The 25,794-nt window shown below is 37.8% G+C and overlaps 3 protein-coding genes across 3 annotated transcripts; 2 read left to right on the plus strand and 1 right to left on the minus strand.

Annotated features, from left to right (window-relative positions):
• The first annotated feature begins 460 nt into the window (after positions 1 to 460).
• mcm5 (minichromosome maintenance complex component 5) lies at positions 461 to 13,997 on the plus strand. The gene is made up of 16 exons (XM_082162081.1): positions 461 to 790; positions 1,256 to 1,382; positions 1,714 to 1,842; positions 1,998 to 2,170; positions 3,426 to 3,581; positions 3,668 to 3,837; positions 3,933 to 4,104; positions 4,193 to 4,304; positions 7,155 to 7,298; positions 7,394 to 7,459; positions 7,572 to 7,748; positions 7,844 to 7,956; positions 9,338 to 9,466; positions 9,650 to 9,792; positions 13,329 to 13,456; positions 13,536 to 13,997. Exons 1-16 carry the CDS (start codon positions 621 to 623, stop codon positions 13,635 to 13,637), a joined length of 2,211 nt encoding a protein of 736 aa, XP_082018207.1. The 5' UTR covers positions 461 to 620; the 3' UTR covers positions 13,638 to 13,997.
• A 96-nt stretch (positions 13,998 to 14,093) lies between these two features.
• Positions 14,094 to 18,328, minus strand: hmox1a (heme oxygenase 1a). Its single transcript, XM_082162306.1, has 7 exons — positions 18,176 to 18,328; positions 18,057 to 18,099; positions 17,745 to 17,856; positions 16,176 to 16,391; positions 15,809 to 16,081; positions 14,616 to 14,664; positions 14,094 to 14,524 (listed from the first exon to the last, which is right to left on the minus strand). Exons 2-7 carry the CDS (start codon positions 18,095 to 18,097, stop codon positions 14,400 to 14,402), a joined length of 816 nt encoding a protein of 271 aa, XP_082018432.1. The 5' UTR covers positions 18,098 to 18,099; positions 18,176 to 18,328; the 3' UTR covers positions 14,094 to 14,399.
• An 844-nt stretch (positions 18,329 to 19,172) lies between these two features.
• On the plus strand, positions 19,173 to 25,510 carry foxred2 (FAD-dependent oxidoreductase domain containing 2). Its single transcript, XM_082166552.1, has 10 exons — positions 19,173 to 19,303; positions 19,720 to 19,939; positions 20,220 to 20,525; positions 20,638 to 20,889; positions 22,627 to 22,959; positions 23,034 to 23,200; positions 23,286 to 23,451; positions 23,729 to 23,955; positions 24,100 to 24,270; positions 24,934 to 25,510. Exons 2-10 carry the CDS (start codon positions 19,725 to 19,727, stop codon positions 25,140 to 25,142), a joined length of 2,046 nt encoding a protein of 681 aa, XP_082022678.1. The 5' UTR covers positions 19,173 to 19,303; positions 19,720 to 19,724; the 3' UTR covers positions 25,143 to 25,510.
• Positions 25,511 to 25,794: the final 284 nt, after the last annotated feature.

Consider the following 25,794-nt stretch of genomic DNA (forward strand, 5'->3'; position numbering starts at 1 on the left):
CTGTAATAAATGTATATAACATCCTCTATGCCTAATACTGTTATTCTGAGATTACAGTTCAAGCTTTCAGATAAAATCTATCTTCATTATATAGTTGAGTCTTGTCTGAATGTATGTCATTGTGGTTTTTGAGCCCAGTCTCCACTATATATACACAACAATCATTTCGGCATTATGTTACTTTTTCTTTGATATGACTATTTATCATTATTAACATTTATTTTCATATAAATAAGGTTTTGTTAACCGTAAACTAACAAGTCTTCAACCATGCTGATATTCCGCGCCAAGCAGAACAACTAGTTCCGGTCCCTGCACTTCGCTTTGTGTTTTTCCCGCCAGTGCTTCGCTTTGCTAGCGCCTTTTTCGTGACGCAACTCGTCATAAATGCTTGTGGACCAATAAGCGGGACGGAAAAGTCACTGAGGGCGGAGTCTGGCTTCAGCGCAAGGCAGGGCTAGAGGTTTTGCCGCGAAAGTCAGCGCGCGTGTAACAGGGGAACACATTGTTGATTCTGACCGACACAGAATAGTAGCAAAACTTAAGACTTCACTGCACTTTTTGAAGTGATATTTTATTAATCGTTTGTTACAAGGAGTCCTCTCCAGATCATTTGCAAAATGTCGGGTTTTGATGATCCAGGAGTTTATTATAGTGACAGTTTCGGTGGAGGGGAAGGCATTGGCGATGAGGGGGTCCTGAAACGCAGCCAGATCAAAAAGAAGTTTCGTGAGTTCTTGAGACAATTTAGGGTCGGCACCGATCGCACTGGATTCACCTACAAATACAGGTATTGTGATATCAGATGTGTTTGCTTGCGTCCTGGTGATGATTCTTTTTTTCACTATAAGTTTTGCACAATGTATAGCTAACGTTACCGTTTCCCTGTGTAGTCGTTGCACATTATATATTTATGTCTTTATATATCCACTTTTTCCATAATCCATATACATTTTTTGTAGATTTATCTTGGAGTTATGTGCAATATGCATCGTTCTGAGTGATTCAGTAGAACCGGTAGAACCGTTTCGGAACATGTTTTGTATGACGGAATCGTTTTTGAATCGGTTCAGTGATCGGAACCGTTCGAAAGAATCAAGTTGATTAAAATGAATGATTCCCTAACGCTACTTTGCACTAATAAAGTGAACTGTGTACATAAAACGTACCTTTTTGAACTAGGGTTATCATCTTCATATGCTATTTCTATCTTTCTAATGCTTCGCTCCATTGTTAAATGTATTTTCCCCCACAGAGATGAGCTCAAGAGGCACTATACTTTGGGAGAGTACTGGATTGAGGTGGAGATGGAGGATTTGGCCAGTTTTGATGAAGATTTGTCAGACTGTCTTTACAAACTTCCTACTGACAATTTGCCTTTGGTAAGGACAGAATTACAGAAATAACTTTTCACATAGATATTGGAAATGCAAGACTTTTTTTAGCATACGATTTTAAGTAATTACTTCATTCTATTTTTTATTAAATATTTAATAGTAAGTTTAAACCACAGTAATACATTAATAATCAGCTATTTACACATTTAATGTAATTTCAGATGATTACTGAGTTTATTAATAAATAACTTTAATTTATTATTGTGTTTATGACTTTCCAGGATGCTGTGTTATATTTATGAAATACAAAAAGTCCAATTTGAACATTGTTGTTTATAAGGTTTTCCCTTTAATGATGTTGCTCTGTGATTGACAGTTGGAGGAGGCGGCGCAGGAAGTGGCTGATGAGGTCACGCGTCCACGGCCACTAGGAGAAGAGACCGTACAGGACATACAGGTCATGCTGAAGAGCGACGCCCACCCGTCCTCCATCCGCAACCTGAAAGTGAGAAAATTTGACAATTAAAAATGAAAACATATGGAGTATTTGTTTACTCTTAATTTGTGCCTTAGTGCGCCGCATCCATACAGCTACAGTGAAAACAATTGGCATTTTAGGTAAAGTGTTTATTTTCTACTTGTCTCCATCATCTTTTGCAGTCGGAGCAGGTGTCACGTCTCGTGAAGATTCCCGGTATAATCATATCCTCTACGGCCGTGAGGGCCAAAGCCACTAGAGTGTGTCTTCAGTGCCGCGGATGCAGAGCGGTCATCAGTAACATCCCTCTGCCACCGGGACTGCAGGGTTACGCTCTGCCCCGCAAGTGCAACACGTGAGTATCTTGCCAAATACGCAGTTTAGTTTTAACACACTTCATTCTGTTTAGAAATATTCTTGCACTAACTTGTCTGTAAAACATATTTTTGGTCTAAATGTAATTTTCAATATCAGGAGACTTATTATTATCAGTACAAAGATGGTCTTATAAAATGATTTGGTTACACTTCATTTTATGGTGTCTTTGTAACAGTGAAATTACTCATTTAAAACCCTAAATGGGTTAGGATTTTGTTTATTGTTAGTTGCTTGTAAAATGCAAAATGTATAGTTATTAAGGTGTTACAAATGATATTTTACTAGAAGTAATTTTAAAGACTCTCTTATAGATGTGTAATTAGAGCTGCAGGATTAATCGTTAAAAGATCACGATCTTGACACCCACGTGATTTTACTCCTAAATGACAACGATTTGCCTGTGTCTTTTAAGCCAAGTATGATCACAGCGAACATTAAAATCTGCATTAGTGCTGCCGCTGATCCATAAAGATCAGCTGGTATGTATAGGTATGAAAACTGCATTCTGTTTGGATATAAACACTGATGAAGCGATCAAAATAGTGACTTGATGCTTCAAATAAAGATTTGTCAATAAAATCATTACACCAGTAGGTGGCGACAAGTGACTGTTAAAAAATGTATTTGTCATTGACGACAAAGTTGTCAAAACAATCCCGTTCGCACAGATCTGCGTAAACCACTAAAAACGCTGTATTCATGCCAGGCCAGTAGTTGGCGATGTCACTATACTGCCTATAGACTGAACAGGTAAAACACATTTGCATGACGTCACCGTTTTCGCAAATTTGCATTTTTATAGTTAACAGACAATAACGCTATCATTTTCAAGAATGTGCACTTTAAAACCTGTTTTCAGGCCCCCAAAACGTCGTTTTCGTGTAGATGAACGGCCAAAACGCATAAAAAGCTTTCCGAGTGTAGTTGGTGTCGTGTAAATGGCGCCTTAAATTAAATTAACATTGAAATAAGGCGGCTACAGCGATCTGTCACATTAAAGAGCTCCGAAATGGTATTTGTTTGGATTTCGTGATATAACAGACAGAATTTGGAAGCTGTGACTTTATCAAAAGTACGAACAAAGATTGTGCTTTTTGGGTGGGAGGTGCACGACAAATAATGTGTAATACATCAATTAAACTCAATAAATTGACGTTATCAACCTAGCCCTACTAGATACAGAGACTGGGCATGTTTTTATACCAATTTCCTGTCTTTTTTTTGTCCCGCAGCGAGCAGGCGGGCCGTGTCAAGTGCCCTGTGGATCCGTATTTCATCATTCCGGACCGGTGCGTGTGTGTGGATTTCCAGACTCAGCGTCTGCAGGAAGCACCGGATGCCGTTCCCCACGGGGAGATGCCACGACACATGCAGCTCTACTGCGACAGGTGGATGCACACGCCCCCACAGCTTCATGCTGTCATCATGCATGTTTTGTCTGCAGGGTGTCTAATCCATGACTTTTACCTCCCAGGTACTTGTGTGACCGTGTAGTGCCAGGCAACAGAGTAACCGTCATGGGCATCTACTCCATCAAAAAGGTGGCTCAAGCCAAATCCAAAGGTCGTGATAAGGGCGCGGGTGTGGGCATCCGAGCAGCGTACCTGCGTGTGGTCGGCATTGAAGTGGATACTGAAGGAGCAGGTGAGCATGTGCAGAACTTTTTGGGAAAACGTTTGTCTTGGGTTGAAACAACATCTCTCTTTAGACATTCTCATGACTTTCTCACCGTCTTTCAGGCCGTGGAGCCACTAGTTCAGTCTCCCCTCAGGAGGAAGAGGAGTTGAGGGCTCTGGCTTCCTCTCCCGCCGTCTACGACTCCATCGCTCGCTCTCTCGCCCCGTCCATCTACGGGAGCGATGACCTGAAGAAGGCCATAGCGTGTCTTCTGTTTGGGGGCTCCAGGAAGAGGTGAGACTGCATAGAAACTGTCGCCTCTTCACATTGCGTTTGGTTTTTTCCGCTACCTTTCTAATTTGCTCAAAATGGCCTTTGTCAGGTTGCCTGATGGTCTGACGCGCAGAGGTGATATTAACTTGTTGATGTTGGGAGATCCAGGCACAGCCAAGTCTCAGTTGCTGAAGTTTGTGGAGAGATGTTCTCCCATTGGGGTAAGATTATGATAAAGATGGACCATCATTTATTTGCCCTCATCTCGTTCGTATGGCTTTCTTTATGTGTGAAACATAAGAGGAGATTTTTTTTTTTTGTGAAAAATTTTCATGCAGCTCTTTGCCATGTTATAAAATATTTGTGGCCAAGGAATTATTTACATTAATGTATTCCTATTTAAAGATATCTGATACATGCAGGATGTTGTATAATATATTAATGTTATATATATATATATATATATATATATATATATTAGAGGTGGGCATAGATTAATTTTTTTAATCTAGATTAATCTAGATTAATTTTGAAATTAATCTAGATTAATCTAGATTAAAATGGCTCATTTGAATTCTGCCGAAGGCATTCAGAATATGTGTGCTACCCAAATAATGACTATAAAAGTAAGTCTTTGAGAACGGGTTTCTCAAGCCAGGTGGCGCATTAGACCAGGGGCTCATCTCCTGTTTCCAAAATGCATCATAAACTGCTTGAGAAAGCTGTTCTACTCATAGACTGTAAAAGGTTACTACTGTACTGTTACCGTCCGTAGGCAACATTAGGTAGGCCAATGTTATTATCAACTACTATAGGCTATCAATTAGAGATGGGCGATATGGCCTAAAATCTATATTGTGATATACATTGCAGCCTCTTGCGATAACGATTTACAGTATATTATAATAAAACCATTTCAGAACAGAATACACAGACCCATGCTAAACAACTGCTAAATGTTTTTGTTTTTAAAGGGTGTATGTAGTTTTGAGAACATATATTGTGCAAAACTGTAAGTACACAACATCATTTTGCAGATAAATAAAATTTAAGTACACTAGCTGCAGAGACTTAAGTAGGTCTAATGTTTATTATGGCTTGGAGCTTATGAAACCCCAAATTTAAAATTAGAATATTGTCTAACTGATGTCTGATTCAGTTAAAAAGAAACACAACAACGATTCTTAAAATCGAGATGATGTGCTACACCACTAAGCAAGGCTGGATTAGTACCCCCAGGGGCCCCTGGGCACTGAAGCTCATGGGCCCCCTCCCCTACCTGACAACCACACCCTCCAAAGGAACACACACCAGGTGTGGGATTTAACATGCCAATCACTATTGATCAAAAGCTGAATGACTAGTTCACAAGACAATGATACGAAATACATTTTTCTGAAAAGTATGGCTGCACGATTTGGGGAAAATGTCATATTGTGATTATTGAGGTCAATATTGCGATATGCGATTGCGATATAGTAAACAAATGGTTTCATGAGTTAACTTGCTTATTTCTCAAGTAAAATGCACACACAGATTAGTGATAATGCTGAAATTTGTAGCCCATTTCTCAACTCAAACTAGAAACAACAACTAAATGCACTGTGTTTTCAAATTAAAATAAATTCAATATTGTTATTTGTCTCAATAATACAAGAGTTAAAAATAAATGTCATATTTACCTGTGCCTGTCAAACAGGTAGACCTAGGACATATACCGAAATTGTCAAACTGCACTGCATAAATTATAAATTAAATATAGACTAATCCTTATTATAGCAAAAAAAAAAAAAAAAAAAACTTTAGTCAACAGCAGTGAGTCCTTTTCTCTGTTCTTTTTGTTCTTTGATTAACTTTACTGACAGAAAGCTTTATTGGCTGCTGTCTCTTTAAGACCAGCTGACGGAGACGCGGCTCTCGCACGCGCCTCATTCTTTCACAACTCTTGACGTTCATCATAAGACAGCTCTTATGTTATGAAGATACTCGACAAAACGGACATTTTGGCATAATTGTGTGTGTTATTGTAAGTTCAAGCACGAAAGATAACTGTATTCTGGCGTGCTGTCTGTGCGCACGATACTGGCGCGCGCGCGTCTTTGGTATTCAGTGATATCATGTTTCGTTTTGAATTTGAGGTGGTAGAACGGATTAGCTGCTAGTCGTGTGTTAACTTACCGAACTGTTACCCCACACACTCTGTATATAGTTTGCTGCTGCTCGTCTGACGGCTTAAACCCGAACCAAGTCCAAATAATGGATGTTGCACCGATCTTTTTCACCAGCTTTCACTTTCAGCCGTGTTTACTTAAGATGACGACGAATATGCGTTGCAGCCGGGTTTACCTCGCGGCCGCGGGTAGATTGCGTCATCATAGCTTGTGTAGTATAGAGCCATCTCCCAACCCAACTTGGAGAATAGATTAACGGCGATATTTTTTTTATCGCGCGATAAGAGTCTCGCGTTAACGCAGCACGTTAACGCCGATAACGGCCCACCACTAATATATATATATATATATATATATATATAAATAAAATAATCTGCATGTCATATAGTATAAGAAAGAAATATATATTTATTTCTTATACAACATGACATGCAGATTATTTTATTATATATATATATATATATATATATATAAATAATACAATGTTATTAAATTCAAGTATATTTAAAATAGCATTACATGCATACAATTTTAAATGTATTAATACAATTGAAAAATGAAAAATATATGTATGTGCAGGTAATCGGTATTCATTGCTCTTTTAATCCCATAATTGTTTCCTTTAATGGAGAATTATGACAGTATATTTTATCTATTGTAAGTGATTTATATTTAATAATGTTATATAGAAGCATTTAATATGGAATGCATTATATATTATTTTACAATTTTAATTGAAATGAATCAATTAGTCTTCATTTTCCTTTCAGATATATAAATCTTTTTTTATGCTATGTTCCTCTTGTAAGTCTCTTTGAATAAAAGCGTCTGCTAAATGCATGAATGAAATTGTTTCCTGTGAATGAGAATCAGATTAAAACGTCCGTCTCTGTCGGTTAGGTCTACACCTCTGGTAAAGGCAGCAGTGCCGCTGGTTTGACAGCCTCGGTTCTTCGAGACCCCGTCACTCGTGGTTTCATCATGGAGGGAGGTGCCATGGTGCTGGCGGATGGCGGAGTGGTCTGCATCGATGAGTTTGACAAGGTTGGACTTCCTCTAAGCAGTTTGGATTTCCTGATCTTAAATGATGTGTTCATGCAGTCTAATGAAATGCTTATGAAAGTTTTTCTTTTCAAAAGATGAGAGAGGATGACCGCGTCGCCATCCATGAGGCCATGGAGCAGCAGACCATCTCTATTGCAAAGGTACCAGACATTTATCACTGCATTGTACTCACCAATAGACATCCACTATTTCTTCAGCTTACGGTCTCTTCAAACAGACAGACTCATCAATTCTTTGTGTTTTCACCCAAAGGCTGGCATCACCACCACTCTGAACTCCCGTTGCTCGGTATTGGCCGCCGCCAACTCTGTGTTCGGCCGCTGGGATGATACGAAGGGAGAGGACAACATCGACTTCATGCCCACCATTCTGTCTCGATTCGACATGATCTTCATCATCAAAGACCATCACGACCAACAGCGAGACATGGTGCTGCTTAAAGACTACTAAAGTTAATTGAAGAGTTTTACATGTTTAAATGATTTCATGTTAGCTAATACGCATGCCTGTGTGATTTTATGTAGACTTTGGCCCGGCATGTGATGAACGTTCACCTGAGCGCTCGGACGCAGACGGAGGGAGTCGAGGGAGAGATTCCTCTGGCCATGCTGAAGAAATACGTTGCTTACTCTCGAGTGTAAGTCTGGGTCCAAGTCCAAAAACGCAATGTGAAACCTCATTCATTAGTAGCAGTTTCCATCCACTTTTTTTTATGGGAATTTTGTGATATGACACAAAAAACTCTGGATGGAAACGCAAAGATGCACATAAATTAAAAAAATGTGCATAAAAAACGTGCGCTCAATAGAGACAGATAATTTAAGAAGACAGGCATATAAACTGATGGAAACACAAGTCCCTCGATGCACAACAAAAAAATTCACTTGACTTTGCCTCAACAGAGAATGTGATTGGACTAACCACCGACTGATTTTATTGCACAGCATCTCGAATGTTGGTTCGGTCATTCTGAAATGCCTGAGCAAAAGTCTGTCATCAGAATGATTTGGTTTAATTCTCTCTGAAGCGTCTCGCATGATTGCGTTCACAAGCACCAGCATCCGAGTTCAAGATAACATGATGGCGTTTATTGCGTTTCGTCTATGTGCTCTGAGATGCAAGTCATTTAAGATGGAGGGAAAAAGAGCCACAGTGGCTTCCCCGAGTGCAGCAAGTTCTGTTTTTATTACAGATGTTTTGAGCCAATTTCCCTGTTTTATGCAATATTCCAATTTTATGAATAAGTTAAAGGGGTGGTATAATGCCCTTTTCACAAGATGTAAAATAAGTCTCTGATGTCCCCAGAGTGTGTATGTGAAGTTTTAGCTCAAAATACCCCACAGATATTTTTATATAGCATGTTAAAATTGTAACTTTTTGAGGGTGAGCAAAAACGCACCGTTTTTGTGTCTGTTCCTTTAAATGCAAATGAGCTGCTGCTTCCGTCACAGAGGGCGGAGCTTCAACATCTTGTGTCCTTTTACCTCACACAGACATGCACTGAAAATTTCAAAACTTTTAGCCTTTTATGTTTAAACTGGAGTCGGACAATAATGGAGAAACTCAAGAAGTGACAACATGTAGAATGCAACAGGACATTTCTGAATGGTTAGTTGATAAATTTATGCAGCTGATGTGAAGTTAACTATTTTCTAGTCATTGATTAGCATATTCTGTCATGATAATCTTTAAATTGTGTTCTGGGGGCGGGGTTTATGTACATTTTAGGGTTGGTGATGTCACTAACCGAGGAGGAATGTCGTGTAGTCCCTACCAGCCGTTTGTTGTAGTCCTTAAAAAAACAATTTCTTTAAAAGCAAATATCTATTAGATACAGATATTTGCTTTGAACTTTGAGCGTTGTAACTTTGCAGATGTTGTTTGTTCAAACAGCAACATTACACTCTAACTAAAGTTAGAAAAGTGAAATCATAATCAACCACCCCTTTAAATTCGCAGCTTTGGATGGAAACATAGTGTTGTCATTAGAGTTAAATGCGTTGTCGACTCTTTAACAGGAAATGTGGACCCCGCCTGTCTGCGGCCGCCGCAGAGAAACTGAAGAACAGATATGTGGTGATGAGAAGCGGAGCAAGGGAACATGAGAGAGAGATTGACAGACGTGCGTCCATCCCCATCACTGTCAGGTAACAACTGAATTCAGGAATATGGAACCTGTTTTTACTCATTTTGTCCCTCAAAGTGTATATTTACATACAGGAGCCCAGTGGCATATTCACCAGTCTGTATGCAGTACCATTGCTCATTTCAAACATAGCACTTGTCTGGCTATGTTATTATAAAGTGGTTGATCATTTGTCGTCCTGCAGGCAGCTGGAGGCCGTGGTGCGCATTGCAGAGTCTCTGGCTAAGATGAAGCTGCAGCCCATCGCTGGAGAGGAAGAGGTGGACGAGGCTCTGAGACTCTTCCAGGTGTCCACGCTAGACGCGGCTATGTCCGGCAGTCTCTCCGGTAAGTGTATTGGTCTCTAAAGCAGAGAATAGACAGAAAATGTAGCTTTGCATCACAGAAATAAATGATCATTTATATAGTGTATATGTATGTTGATAAACAGTGGTTTATTTATTGCCATTTTCAGCCTGTTGTATCTGATGTAGGGATGCGAAAACGAAAAAATTTCTTGACCGACCACCGAGCCTCATTAGCCGGTTGAAACCGGTTAACCGATTAGTTTAAAATATGCTGCGCTATTTTAAATAACAGCCATTTCGAGCCGCGCCACACACTGCCCCGGGCCGGCGCTGCCCTTCCACTCATGTCACTTTTTTTAAATCCCCTACAGCGCGAAACGTGAGTCCCGCAAACGCGGCGCCGAGGAGCTTGTATGTAATCGGAGGACAAATGGCTCCTTAGTTTCGAAATGGTTTGGGTACAAGGTGATCGCGTTGAAAATAAAGGCGTATGTCTAGCATTGCCGCGGCTCATTTAAGAAAATGACAGCTCCGAAGAGACGCCGCTTTAGTTTGAGGTAGTGCTACAATAATAAAGAAAGATGATGATCATCATCACCTTACCCGTTACCACTGAAATGTAGATGTAATGTTTTTCCAAATCTAAGCCCATCTTATGCGGAATGTTGCCTAATAGACTGCAACACGATAAAACCAATGGATAAAACGGGCACCTTCAGAATGCGTAAAAGACGCACCGGCCAAGGCAGGTCTAACGCGAACCCAAACGCTGTGACCTCGCGCCAAAATGTTTTTATTGGTTTATTAAAGGAACACTCCACCGTTTTTTGAAATAGGGCTTATTCACTTTCTTTCCTACATTTAGATAGGTGGGCAAATGCATTTTTGTCTCAGTGCATGCATTGTTTTAGTTTGACAGGGTCGGCGCTAGCTTAGCGTAATGAATGGAATCCTTTGTTGCCAGCTAGCATGTCCTGAGTAAAAGTGATTAAAAAACCCACCTAATTACTTCTTGTGGCCTGCGTATTCACAACAAGTACAAATAGTGATGCAGATTAACACTAGGCGATTTCCTAGGCAGATATTGACTTATATATTAACCCTCTGGGGACCAAAAACGCGCCCGCGCGTTTTGCTCGTTTTTTTTTTTAGCAATGAAAAATAAACACAAAATGCTCTGTTAATTTTGATCTTTCATTTTCGTGTAATACATCAATCGATCCTGTTCAGTTTCTATTTTTTTTCTGTATACTCACAATACAAATAAAGTGTTTTGCTTTTTGACAAATAAAGAAAAACTAACATGATGCTATTTCTGCCTTCTCTCTGTCAGTAAACTCCCATTTGAAACGCGTTCGAAAATTATCTATAACTCCGCGAAAATTCAGTCAAACAGGCAAACAGACCCACGGGCATAAAGCTTGAGATCGCAGCTTTTAAATGAAGTAATTTATATAAAAAACAAATATTATCAGCTTCTGTAATCTGTATAAAAAGAGAGCGACTCCAGTCGAGCTCATTAGGAGCCATTCAAAAGTAATTTGACCACGCCCCGGAGAGCGCGTGCTATTCAAACGCAAATTCTGAGAACCATTTCAGTCTGTGAAACGCCCCCACATCAGCTGTAAACAAAGAGGCATAATATAGCCTACCTTATGGAGAAAATTTTCCGTGCTGATATGAGGAGCAGATCCCGCTGAGGAGTGAGGTAGGCTAAGTTATCCTTTCTCAAGTGTTAATGTGGAATAACGTTATGGAATAACGTTGTAGGCTTATGTAAACAAAAAGATGAATCGCGTTTCTATAATATGAATAGCGTTTCTGTGAGATGAATGAAGGGTACATATTTGTAAAGACTGTTTAGCCTAAATATGAATCGCGCGTCTGTGTGTGAAAGAATAAACTGCTTTTACAGTTACAGTTACTGCGTTACAGTCAGGCGAAGTATGAAAGACAACATTTTGTTGACTAGATTTGGGTACAGTTTTTACTGTAGAATATACTGTCACATCAAATAAGCTTTTCTGCTCATATATATAAAATACTATTTTGTCAAAAATAAAGTCATAGACTAAGATGTTCCAATGTTGGCTATATTCAAACTAATGAATACATATGATAAAATGTAGGCCTATAATCTTTTTTTTTTTTTTTTACAAAGAAAGAGTACTTTTTTTGCAGAAATATTGCTGAAATTGTTATTATTGTTGTAATTGTAACCTTTTTAATAAAATAGCAAAACATATTTACAAGATAGATGTAAGCAAAATCTTAAATGGTCAATATAAGTCTTCTTCTAAATATATAGGCTATTTTGTCCTTGCATTGTGGCTCAGTCAGTGTCACACCTGAATGAATGGCTAATTATGCAGAGTCATTATGCAGAGTGGGTGGGACTGGGTAATCTAAGGTGTAAACTACTCCTCCCCCTCGCATATTGGCTTTCCAAGCAAAACCTGTTTTACACCATTTAAATCAATGTATTTTTTTTTTTGTGAACGATAAAGCAAGACTATTTTCACATAATTTTGAAGCTAGAACTCCAAGAGAAAACATCCATTAGTCAAAAGTCTTGTGGGCACATATTTTGTATGAGTTTTGTGGTCTTATTTCAGCAACTTTCATTTTTATTTTTTTAAATAACCACGCATAAACATTATTCTCTTAAAAATACAAACATCTACATACATGTTGCTCGCATATTATGGTAGGCCTGTTTGTGCTATATAGAGTGAATTTACACCTTTGCCATTAACATGTTTATAAATAACTGAAAAAAGCACAAATGTCAGAGCATGTCAGAACATCTCAAGGGCCCCAAAAACAGCTTGGTCCCCAGAGGGTTAAGGACTATATTAGGGGGAAGCACAGGCGAAGCACTGCTACTTGGGCGTGATATCTCTGCGCCCAAGTAGCAGTGCTTCACCTGTGCTTCCCCCTAATATAGTCCCAAGTCAAAATCTGCATAGGAAATCACCTAGTGTTAATCTGCATCGCTATTTGTACTTGTTGTGAATACGCAGGCCACAAGAAGTAATTAGGTGGGTTTTTTAATCACTTTTACTCAGGACATGCTAGCTGGCAACAAAGGATTCCATTCATTATGCTAAGCTAGCGCCGACCCTGTCAAACTAAAACAATGCATGCACTGAGCCAAAAATGCATTTGCCCACCTATCTAAATGTAGGAAAGAAGGTGAATAAGCCCTATTTCAAAAAACGGTGGAGTGTTCCTTTAAGTAAAAACAGGCGAGTTATGAAAAATTTAGTGTGAGGGATTTGTTCACTTCACACAAAAAGATCTTGGAATGAGATGGCTAACTGTAGTAGCGTTTAGTCGGTTAACGGTCATTGGTTAACATCTCTAATCTGATGCGCCTAAACTCGCATTCTCTCAGTTGACAAAACCTCAGCTATGTTGGCCAGATAAATGATCATGAGCCATGTTTACAACAGTGGAATTTGTACCAAAAATGTTCAGTAAAAACCAGCCGGATTACTGTCATTGAGCCCCTGCCCTTTCTAGCCTCTCTAAATGTAGCTGGAGAGTCTTATGTATGTATGTCTGTAACGTTAGGTGTGGAAGGATTCACCACTCAGGAGGATCAGGAGATGATCTCTCGCATAGAAAAACAGCTGAAGAGACGCTTCGCCATCGGCTCCCAGGTGTCTGAACACAGCATTATACAGGATTTCACCAAACAGGTGAGTTGAAGCTCAACTTCTCACATCACTATTCTTCACTAGTTACAGCGTCAGTTAAATTCTCCTCTTCTCTGAACAGAAATACCCAGAACACGCCATTCACAAGGTCCTTCATCTGATGATGAGGAGGGGTGAGCTGCAGCACCGCATGCAGAGGAAGGTTCTTTACAGGGTCAAGTAGAGCGATGGTGATGTGTTTGCTTCACGCATAATCCTGTCAGCAGAGCCGGACATCTGATCTGAACGCATCTCCGCAAAAATTATATACAATTCAGATTTATTGTACATAGTTGTGTTGGACACTCTTATCGCTGGAGAAATGTCCTGTTTATCAATCTAACTGTTTGGCGAGTAATTATTCTTATCTTACTCTGTCAAAGCTTGCTATGATTTCAAATGCTACCATAGCAACACTATGCTTTACTGTCTTAATGTGTGTTTTTTCATTGAAAACAAAATGGTTCACCACAAATCTAATGTCACTTGTCAAACTAAAGATATGACTTTTGTATGGAAACAATAAAGCAATTTAAGAAATTAATATTCTGGTCTCTTTTAACAGAAAACACAAATCAGTATTGTTTTGTTTTTTTAAAGTTCAATTTTATTGCATTTTTCAGGAATACATATAAAAAAAAATCACATTGATGGACTGATAAAATCATTGAATACACACATTTTTGGATAAAAGCATCTGCCAAATGTATAAATGTAAATGCACATTTTAAAATGTTAAATATTTTAAAGGAAAATTGTGCTGACATGATACCTTTAAGTTATGTCTAAAACTATTTGTGAAAAAAATGACTATTTGGATCACTTAAATGAACTTGATTTATTACTGAGTGCATGTTTTCTAATCTCCATGACTGGTGTTGGTTAAAGATCTAGGTTAGATTTGACCTAGTCGTGGTATTAAGAGACGAGTATAAAATGTTCTGAATCAAAAAGCATAAACTCCCATTCCAACAGTTGCCAGAGTGATTCCCACACCTAATGCAAACTGGAGCATCGGAGAGTTGGAGAAGGTTTTTGGAGTTTTGGATGCTGCGTCATTTCCTTTTTCACCTAAACAAACAAAAAGCAAGATTGTAACAAAAACACTACCGTATACATGTACTATTTCTAGCTCATTTTTGACTTATTTTTTGATACTCACTTGAAGCTTCCTCTGTGATGCTCAGCATTTTCTGAAGATCATCAAAAACCTGAAATGACAAATAAAAACAAACTTTTAAAGTCGCGCCTCAACTTTTTTCAACCTCGTTTTCTTGTAAGAATGTCTAGACTTTGAATTACTTTTGGATCTATCCCTCGTTCTATCTCCGTCTATCTATAATCGATCCATCAATTATCATTCTATATCCATCCATCGATTATCGTTCTATATCCATCCATCCATCCATTGATTATTGTTTTATATCATTCCATCTATCTATCTTTTGATTATCGTTCTATATCCATCCATCCATCCATTGATTATTGTTTTATATCATTCCATCTATCAATTGATTGTCGTTCTATATCCATCCATCGATTATTGTTCCATCTCCATCCATCCATCCATTGATTATTGTTTTATATCCATCCATCTATCGATTATCGTTCTATCTCCATCCATCGATTATCGTTCCATCTCCATCCATCCATCCATTGATTATCGTTCTATCTCCATCCATCGATTATCGTTCCATCTCCATCCATCCATCCATTGATTATTGTTTTATATCATTCCATCCATCTATCTATTGATTATCGTTCTATATCCATCCATCCATCCATTGATTATTGTTTTATATCATTCCATCTATCTATCTATTGATTATCGTTCTATCTCCAACCATCCATCCATTGATTATTGTTTTATATCATTCCATCTATCTATCTATTGATTATCGTTCTATCTCCATCCATCCATCCATTGATTATTGTTTTATATCCATCCATCTATCTATTGATTATCGTTCTATCTCCATCCATCCATCGATTATTGTTCTACATCCATCCATCTATCCATAGTAATATTTTTTTAATGTTTTTCAAAGAAGTTCTATATTCTCACCAAGGCTGCATTAATTTGATTAAAAATACAATAAAAAATTATATTGTGAAATATTAAAATATAAAATAACAGTTTTCTAATTTAATATATTTTCAAATGTAATTTATTCTTGTGCGGCAAAGCTGAATTTTCAGCTGTAACAAATATCTTGCTTTTGATAAATCTAATGCATCCTTGCTGAATAATTTTCATCCTTTTTTTTAATTTTTTTATGTAACTGACCTATATATATATATATATGTATATATATATATATATATAAAAATATAAAAGAAGATATCAGTGCTGACCTCAATGTTGAACTCAAAAGCTCTGGTAGCCTCATCCAGCACTTCCCGTCTCTGCTGTTCTGTTAAGTCAATGCTGTTCATTCTGCTCCTGTACAGCTGCTTGAATCTGTTGGGGCTCGACACTCCAGGAAACGAGAAGAATAAAATTCCCTTGGTGCCGCTCAGTCCCAAGGATTTCTGGGTAATTTTGCCCAGCACTTGGCCTCCAGACAGGTCGCCGAGATAGCGTGTATAGGCATGTGCCACCAGAAGATCCGGACTGTTCTTGCCAATCTAAAGGGAACAGAGAGCGCTGAGTTAGAATGAGAATCTGCCAAAATTTCACATCCTCATGAATTCCACTTAAAGAGATGATTGACACACTCGCCTCTCTCAATCTCTGTGCGTATCTGTGCGTGGCGGCAGGCACTGTTATTCTCTTCCTCCAGTGGGGACCAAAGAAGTGCTCCAGGTCCAGCTCCAGAGACTCCAGTCTGGCCAGCTCCTGAGGGAAGTAGATGGGCTGAACAGAAGGATGGTCAGCGTTCCTGTCCAGCTCTTCCTCTAGCGCTTGGTAGATCTCATACAGAGAACACAGCAGAAGCTGGAAACACATGGAGAGCAACTTGAAATTATTACACATGACACAGATGAAGTTAGCTGTTAGTACACTCTTAGAAGAAAAGGTTCTATAGAACCTTAAAGGGTTCTGTCAGACGCTTCATATATAGAACCTTTTAGGGGTTCTCATCTTAGGATCACTTTATGGATTTAGTTTTAATAAATTTTGTAATTTATTTAATTTATTAAACAGCTCGTAAACATACTATATTACTAGGAAAAAAATTAAATAACCTGTTAAACATTAAAGTATTATGACTATACAACCATGTTGTCATAAAGCGTTCTTTAAAATTAAGTCAAGAACCCTAGTGTTCTATATAAAACCCCACTTAACCTTACGAAAAAAGTACTGACTTCTTGTTGAAGTTTCTCAGACTTCTTAACACTATTTATTATTATTACTGATAGTGTGAAATCTGATGATATATGTTTAAGAGATATTTAATCTATTTTAAACTTTTTGCAAACAATATGTAGTATAATTCATACATTTAAATGTATAGCCTTAAATTTGCACATTATCTGTAAATTCACATTCGGCTAAGTGTTTTTTTTTTTTTTTTGTAAAGTAGCCTATAGTTCGGTCAACGCGCAGCAACTGAAGAAAACACATGCAAAAAGAAAAAACACATGCAAATAGAAAAAACACATGCAAATAGAAAAAAACACATGCAAAAAGAAAAAACACATGCAAATAGAAAAAATTTCACCAAAAATAATCACTACTGACAGCGAAAGTTCGTCCAAGACTTTGCCTAATCCGCTTTAGGGAAATTAGCTCAGTATGGTTTTTCAGACATGTACCATAATAAAACAGGGTATTTTAAAATACTTTAGATTACTATATAAAATAGTATTTTATTAAAATATTAATAATAAATATTAAAGGAGCTTCATCCTTTCAAAATCACAGCGGGAAGCGAGAGCGCGTTCAGAATTATTCCTCTGCAAAGAAAGATAATACTCATTCTAAATTCTGACTCTGGCTTTTTTATTTCCTATTATGTTAGGATGAGTGGTTCTCCACTCATAAAGGAGAATTTAATACAGAATTAATGAATATTTTCATTATTAATTTAATGAAAAACCATACTGCTATGTTGCATGCCCCCAAAATCCTCAGCACTCTCATGATATTTTTTGGTACTTTTAGTTGGTTATATTGTAGGCTCTTAGAATGTTTTAAAATACAATTCCTCATATTTTCCTAAAAACATTTATTTTAAACCCCTTTATTGTTAGGCTAGTTAATCTATTTGTTTACATGTTATAGTCCCCATTGTTTGTTTGCGTCCTGATTGGAAATATATGATCTTTGTGCAGTTATATTTACCTTGTACTGTGTTTGCGTGATCTGTCCTCTCTGGTAGTTGAGCATCAGTTGTGTGTTCTCAGCTCGGACATGACTGTCTTTAGTGGCTGCTTTTATCTGCTCAGACAGATCACTGCAAAGAACACATGACACACTCACTCACTGATTTATACTTATGCTTTTAATAGATAATCTAGCCTGTATATCTAGCACTGTAACAATATATCCATTACATCTGCAATTGCTGTAGCTTCTACTTTTGGTATGATTTACTTGAGGCTTAAATGCTGTTCTCATAATCACTATGAAATTAATGTGGTTAGACATTTTTACCTGTCAGTGCCATCTCTCGGTTTGCTTTTCATGGATTCCATACCTAAAACAACAAATATTTGTTATAAAATGTCACAATGTCCACTGTAACATATTTACATAAAGTTTTACCATCTTACCTGCTATGTCGATGTCCTTGTGTGTGTTTGTTGCTGTGTCTCTCGTTCTTCAGTCAGTGTCCACAGAGGCTATGATCTCCCTAACTGCGCCACTTCGTTTTTATACGATTTCCTTACCATCTGAGTCACTAGATTTAGTGAAAAGGGAAGTGAAAATGTCGAGGTAGTTCCACATGCTTACACTAACCATGACTGGAGTCTTTTTTCGACTGAGAAATCTCAATGGTTTCTCATGACAAAGTCACATGAGGTCAACATAAGTTGTTTCAGTCAAATATGTTTATATGGGTTAGAAAGTTAGAAAGTGTGTTGCAAAGTTTGTTATTAAGAGTAATAACGTTTATTATGGTGAATTTTATAGTTGACGTTGATTTCATGACTGTACTGTTTCGTTGGTGTGTTTCTAAACATGACACAGCAAAATCTCAGAAACATGACAGTGTAGTTTAATGCAAAAATTTGCTTCTTTTTTTTTTAATGATTTCAAAATAAATCTTGATTTCAGTTTATTAAATATACATATTTTAGTAAAAAATCATCATTTAAAATATTTGAAATATTTTCTAAAACAAAATCTCTCTTTTATAGGACTAGTTCATCTAGTTCGACTAATTCTAGTTCGTTTAATTTATCTGCCAACAATGTCCAACACATGCGTGCAATCTTTGTTAAGCAAATACACGCAATTAAATAATAAAGAAAGTCTGGGTCTGAGACAAGGGTAAAACAATAAAAGCGAAACATCTGGAAAGCATTTGAAAAAATGAAAAAATAAATGATGAGTGCATAATAACAGTTTTAATGTAACTTTCAAAAAACGATCAAGTATCAAACTAAAATCTACTTTTTTCATTTTTATAAAAAAATCGCAGGAAATAAAAACAAAACACTTTGATGCCACAAGAATCAACAGAACCAGCTTTTAAGTGGGCGTGAACTATTTAGTTCACGCCCCTCTGGTCTCTCATTGGTTAGACGTCCATCCATTTCGTGACGTCAAAAGCACGCTCTGTCCGTGGAAGATGTTATGAAATCCGTGTAATCGCAAAGATGTAGTTTACGAAATGCCTGCCTTTTATTTCCATACTTTCTGTTACTAAAGGATCACAGGAGCAGCTGTATTTGACGGTACGTGTATTTAATGCCAATATATTTACACTATACTGTGTTTTTTGCTCTTACATGTGTTGGATGTTGCCGCCGCATCCCCAGTATTGGAACAGGGGAGCCATATATCAGTAAACGTACCTATATATAAAAAAGTATTATATAATGTCTATGACTTTATAGTTTGTATTTCTATTCTCAATTACTGTGTTTACCTTTATTCTTAGTTATGTGTTTATTGTGTATGCTTTATTATATGATGTAGTTATAGTTTAAAAGCTTATTATTCTCAGCATGTATCCATCTGCAGTTAATTTTAGTTTTAATAAAACCGAACAAATGCATGATTAATTATCAGTAATGATTTAAAGGGGAACCGTTTATTACAGGTAGAGCGGCTGGCTCTAATAAACTACTGTTTTTATTTCCATCCCAAGGCCTCATGAGTGGGATTCAGCTTCTCTCCAGGCTCCTGTGTGTCCTGTCCCTGGCCACTTCTGGTTCTGCTCTTCATGGCCGTAACAACACCGTGAGCCATGAGTACTGTGTGCTGGGAGCTGGTCCTGCAGGGCTCCAGATGGGCTACTTTCTGTCACGGAGCCAGAGAGATTACATCATTCTAGAGAGAAACACGGGACCTGGAAGCTTCTTCAACATGTACGTGAAAATCTGAATGACAAAGGATGTTTTCTTAAACTGAGCTACAGCAATTTCAACTAGGAATGTGAACTAAATTATTGCAAAATACTGCGGTAAAAACGGAACGTAATTGAGTAAAACATACATTTATGGTAGTTTTAATTATATCTAATGTAACATAATTAAAAAATAATGCAATATAACTCATTTGCTTTCAGTATCTTAACATTTATTTATATAGGTTGCAAACTTTCTTTCTTGAAGCTGAACCATTGTTTCTTTACTGTATTCCTTTCAGATATCCTCGGCACAGAAAGCTCATCAGCATTAATAAAATATACACTGGGAGGCGGAACAAGGAATTCAACTTGCGTCATGATTGGAACTCCCTGTTGAGTGACAGGCCCGACCTCCTGTTTCAGCGAATAAGCCGGGAGCTTTACCCCAATGCTGATGACTTCCCACGTTACCTTTCAATGTTTGAGAAAGAGCTGGGGCTGAAGGTTAAATATGGAGCTGATATAGGGAAAATAAAAGCATCAGAATTTAATGGAAACCGAGGCTACATCCTGTCCGACCAGAATGGTGTCAATTATCAGTGCAGGTATAGTAACTACATTCATTTATTTTTATTTAATAATATTTTCAAGTGCTTTCTGAAATGCCTTCATAACATGTTTTATTTCATTACATTTTTTTTTTTTTGGTCTCTATAGTGTCCTGTTGGTGTCTACAGGCCTTTGGGTTCCTCAGCAGGTGGATTTTCTTGGCTCTGACCTGGTGGAGGGTTATGAGTCTATTCCCACTGATCCCGAGGAGTTTAAAGAACAAGCTGTGTTAATCCTCGGCAAAGGAAACTCCGCCTTTGAGACAGCCCAAAGCATCTTGGGAAGAGCGAGCCGGATTCACTTGTATAGTCCCAGCCCAGTACGTCTCGCATGGCAGACACACTACGTTGGGGACCTCAGGTATTTAATCCGCTCTGTCCAACTTTTTGCAAAATGCATTAAATTAATGTTTTCAAGTCTGCAACCAAAAATTCACAAGTGATTTGTGACCCTGGATCACAAAACCAGTCACAAGTCGCACAGGTATATTTGTGGCAATAGCCAACAATACATTGTATGGGTCAAAATTATTGATTTTTCTTTTATGCCAAAAATCATTAGGATATTAAGTATGTTTCCATGAAGATATTTAGTAAATTTCCTACCGTAATTTGTATAAAACATGTATTTTTCTGAGTGAATGCAGCACAATCGCGAACATAAATGAACAACTTTAAAGGAGATTTTCTCAATGTTTGGAATTTTTTTTTTTTTTTTTTTTTTTTTTTTTTTTGCACCCTCAGATTCCAGATTTTCAAATAGTTGTATCTCGGCCAAATATTGTCCTATCATAACAAACCATACATCAATGGAAAGTGTATTTATTCAGCTTCCAGATGATGTATACATCTCAATTTCAGAAAATTGACCCATGTGACTGGTTTTGTGGTCACATTTATCCAGGGTAGGATTTACGTTTCAATCCTATTCTTCTCAAATAATCACAGCACTAAACCTATCCGTGACCCTTCCACTAAAATCAGAGGGCACTGATTGGATGATTACAATCAGTGTTGCCAAGTCCCGTGGAATTGGGCTACTTGTTATAAGTTGCTGCCGTGGGTTGATTATTTATTTTTTCGTTGGTTAATCCCCACACATAGCCACATTGAACATAGCCTTTGTAAAAAATAATTATAAAATAAAGCAAAACATAAATGTGCTAAATAAAAAATTTAAACTTATTTCCAATATCGGCTAACAGCAGTCTCTCGCACATTCCTACTTCATACATCGCTATACTATTGACAATAGACCTTTTTTGCCCATGGAATTTGGCTAATGTTACCGCACCTTAAGTCAAATTGTACATATCTTAAGTTGAAATTAAAGTCAGAATGAAATGGAAGTTGCGATAGGCTTTTCTTCCATATTGTGAAGTATATCCAAGTAAAACGGCTTTTGGAATGAGAAAGAATGTAGGGCGGGACTGGATTTCGTCCTTCGGGAATTGATTGGATTGTAGGAAGTTGGGTGTTGCTAATTAAATGAAGGCAGATCTGAATGCCAGTTTGTTGTGAGGATATTTAGGGTGTTTACACGAAAACGATGCACTAAACACGGAAAAGTTTTACCTTTGCTTTTTTCCGCGTACAGGCAACAACGTTGTTAAAACAATCCCAGTTCACAAGGATCCGCGAAAACGACTAAAACACTTTATTAAACTGCCAGGCCAGTAGTTGGCGATGTCACATTAAACACTATGCGCCTATAGACTGAACACGCAATACGCTTGACGTCACGTTTTCACAAATTTACGGTAACGGTATCGTTTTTAAGAACTTGCACTTTGAAACCCATTTTCCAATGTTTGTGTTTTCAGGCCCTCAAAACGCCAACGTTATGTAAATGAACGGCCAAAAACGCATGGAATGTTTTCAGTTAAAAATGGTGTCGTGTAAACGGCCCCTCAGTCTCGCCCTCCATCGAGACACGCATCTTGAAGAGAGCAGATGTTGTTTGCAGGGTGCACGTGAATAAAAAATAAATAATTATGACATGCATGGATAAATCATTTATAATAAACACTGCAATGTTCTGAATTCAAGTATCGTCCATTTTGATTTCATGGTGACTTTAACATTTCTGTTTTTTTAGGGCAGTAAATAATGAGCTATTAGACACGTACCAGTTGAAATCTCTAGATGGTCTAGTAGAGGGAAGACTGGAGGATATCGCCATTGTCCGTAGAGGAAAAGATGGTGGGAAAAGAAGAACAGCAAAGAAAAGAAGTCAAACATCGGTGGTGGGAAAGCAGCCGCTGTATTTAACTCTTACTGAACTGCTTGATGATGAGAATGGCAAGAACATTTCAGAGGTCACCGGTCAAAATCTGCCCGGTTACCACACTGATAACTTCTCCCTCAGACAGCCGTATGACCGAGTGATCCGCTGCCTGGGCTTCCGTTTCAACTTCTCCATTTTTGATGGGTAAGATTTGAACGATTACGTTTCTGAATGTGAATTATTTTCAGATTGACAAAGTATTTTCATAATTTATCCAGATCTGCGCGGCCGCCCCACAGCAGCGGTGCCCGAGGCCGCTTGCCAGGAGTAACAGCCTGGTATGAAGGTAGAGGGACGCCCAACATGTTTGTCCTGGGTACGGCAGCCCACTCCAGAGATTACCGATCGTCTGCTGGTGGATTTGTTCATGGGTTCCGCTACACTGGTAAGCATTACACCTCACTTAAGCATAAGATTTCACATCATAAGAATGTAGGTTATATTAAAGTTTCTCTGTTTTGCTACTACAGTGCGTGCTGTTCATAAAATCCTGGAGCAACGTTACCATAACGTTGCCTGGCCTGCTACAACATTACCCATCAGTCAGCTGCAGTCTTGGATTCTTAAGAGGGTGAATGAAGCCTCTGGACCGTACCAAATGTTTGCAGTTCTTGGGGACATCATTTTACTGCGAGGGTAAGAGATGTTTCAAGAGACAATATGTCATATCTGGGTGTCAATCATTCTGCGGATGAAATACTCAATAATTTAAGATTAAATACCATAATAATTTAATTTAATGCGTCTTCCTGAATCAAAGTATTATTTTCCAAACCCAAACTTTCAACAGTAGTTTAAGTCTTTCTAAACGTCCAGTGGACACAAAACTCAAGGATTATCCGTGATGACATATTGAAGGGACTGTAATTGTGTGTCAAATGAAATATGGCTGCTCTGAATCCTCCTTCCACAGGTCTTACTGTGAATATCTGGAGGAGTTTCCCCTGCAGGCTCTGCCCCAGCTGTCTGCTCTATCTGGTCGGCCTCTCTCAGATCATGGTCTTCTGGTCTTGGTCATGCAGTATGGACTAAACCGGACTGATACGCTTGGGCCCGGTCGGGCTGAGTCAGAATGGACCAAAGCCTGGAGGTCCAACTTCCTCCATCCCGTCCTGTATTACTACAACTCACTACCTACAGGTGAAGAGCTTCTCTAACATGTTTTGTTGATCTCTCACATTATATGAGATTGTAGTGTTTTTGAGAATATATTTTGGACTTTCTGTTGATGTCCCACAGCCATGTACTGGAATATTAAAATAAGTGTGCTTTATGTTTCTATAGAGAAAGATATGAGACAGCGTCCAGTTGGCTGGCCACTACCGCGACCCGGGGCCGTTCATCACATGGTCGAGGACTTCCTGACTGAATGGGATCAGCCCATATCACACAGCCAACCTCTCAGACGCTTCCTCGAGCACTGCCTCCAAACTGACCTCAGGGCCTTTTATGCTGGTCAGTACCAGACATTTGAGTGCCAATAAAATTCACTGAATATCCACATTCTGGATATTTTACAATACAAAAGTTTGTATTTGCTTGTTCAAAGAATGTTATATTGTAAGTCAAAAATAAGGTTAAGAGAATGCTGTACTAACATTTCCGTGTTACTAACATAACCTTAAATTATGTTTTAATCACGACAAGAAAACGGGACATTTGAACGTTTTAGGAACATTGCAACTCACTGTTCCCGTGACGTTTTTAGAACACACATTTGTTTGCTGGTCTTACATCACTGTTCAAAAGTTTGGGGTCGGTAAAGTTTTTTTTTAATTTTTTTATTTTTATTTTTTTATTAATGTTTTTATTCAGAATGTGACTGAAGTCTGGAGTAATGGCTGCTGAAAATTCAGCTTTACATCACAGGAATAAATGAAATATATTCAAATAGAAAACAGTTATTTTAAATTGTAATAATATTTCACAATATTACAGTTTTTACTGTATTTTTTTTGATCAAATAAATGCAGCCTTGCTGAGCATAAGAGACTTTCAGAACACTAACCGACCCCACATTTTTTAATAGAAGTGTATATGCCAGAAAAATAACATTTGCAACTGTTCTTGCAGGACTTAATCATTTATTATGTGCTTCTATGTGTCCTTTTCCCTCAGAATCCTGTTTCCTTCTGTCCCTCACCAGTCGTACCCCACCCCTCTTTTGCCGCCAAGGTTACTTAAGAAAGCAGGGTATTGTGGGAAACAGCCACCTATGGAAACATGCCCGTGAGGCAGGACTCATGGCAGATCATCAGGGAGATGTTCCTGAAAACCTGAAACATGCTGCCGCTGCAGTCGTTTCAACAATGAACTTTGACCTTTGAGGGGGCATTAATGGTACCAAAGACTGAATCTGTTCTGCTTATAAAATCATCTGTTCATCTACCTCCCACTTCTCATGGAATCTGCTTACATTTTTATAGAAAACATCCCACATCCAGCGCGCTCAGACTATGATCAAACATACGGTTAAATGTCAATGAAATAATGAGTATTACCTTGCCGTAGTTTTTATAAGCCAAAGTTTAACTTTATTTACTGTTTTATGGTGTTGGGTTTGGTGTTGCAGTACAATGTATAACTTATATTTTTATACTATTGTTAGAGTTATATAAAGTATTTTCATGTGTTGACATGCATGTACTTATATATTTATAACTACAATAAAGACATCCCATCTCTAAATAATTAATTTCAGAAAGGTTTGTGTTTGTGCTTACCTTAGTATCACAACTAAACTATAGAATATATAATAAAAAATAAACATTGCATTGTATCATAAAAAATAAAACACGTTTAGAAAAGCGTTATTGTAGTCATTTTGTTATTGAAAAGACTGGAATATTAGAAAAGTAGTTTTCAAAAACATTGGTTCTGAAATAAAACCTAATAATAGTATGTAATATGTAATTTTTAAAAAATCCCACATTTTCTGACGATTGTTTCATGATTGTAGGATGAGAGCAAGGCATGTAC

The sequence above is a fragment of the Leuciscus leuciscus genome, assembly GCF_965113295.1.
Source record: "Leuciscus leuciscus genome assembly, chromosome: 1".
Lineage (NCBI taxonomy): Eukaryota > Metazoa > Chordata > Actinopteri > Cypriniformes > Leuciscidae > Leuciscus > Leuciscus leuciscus.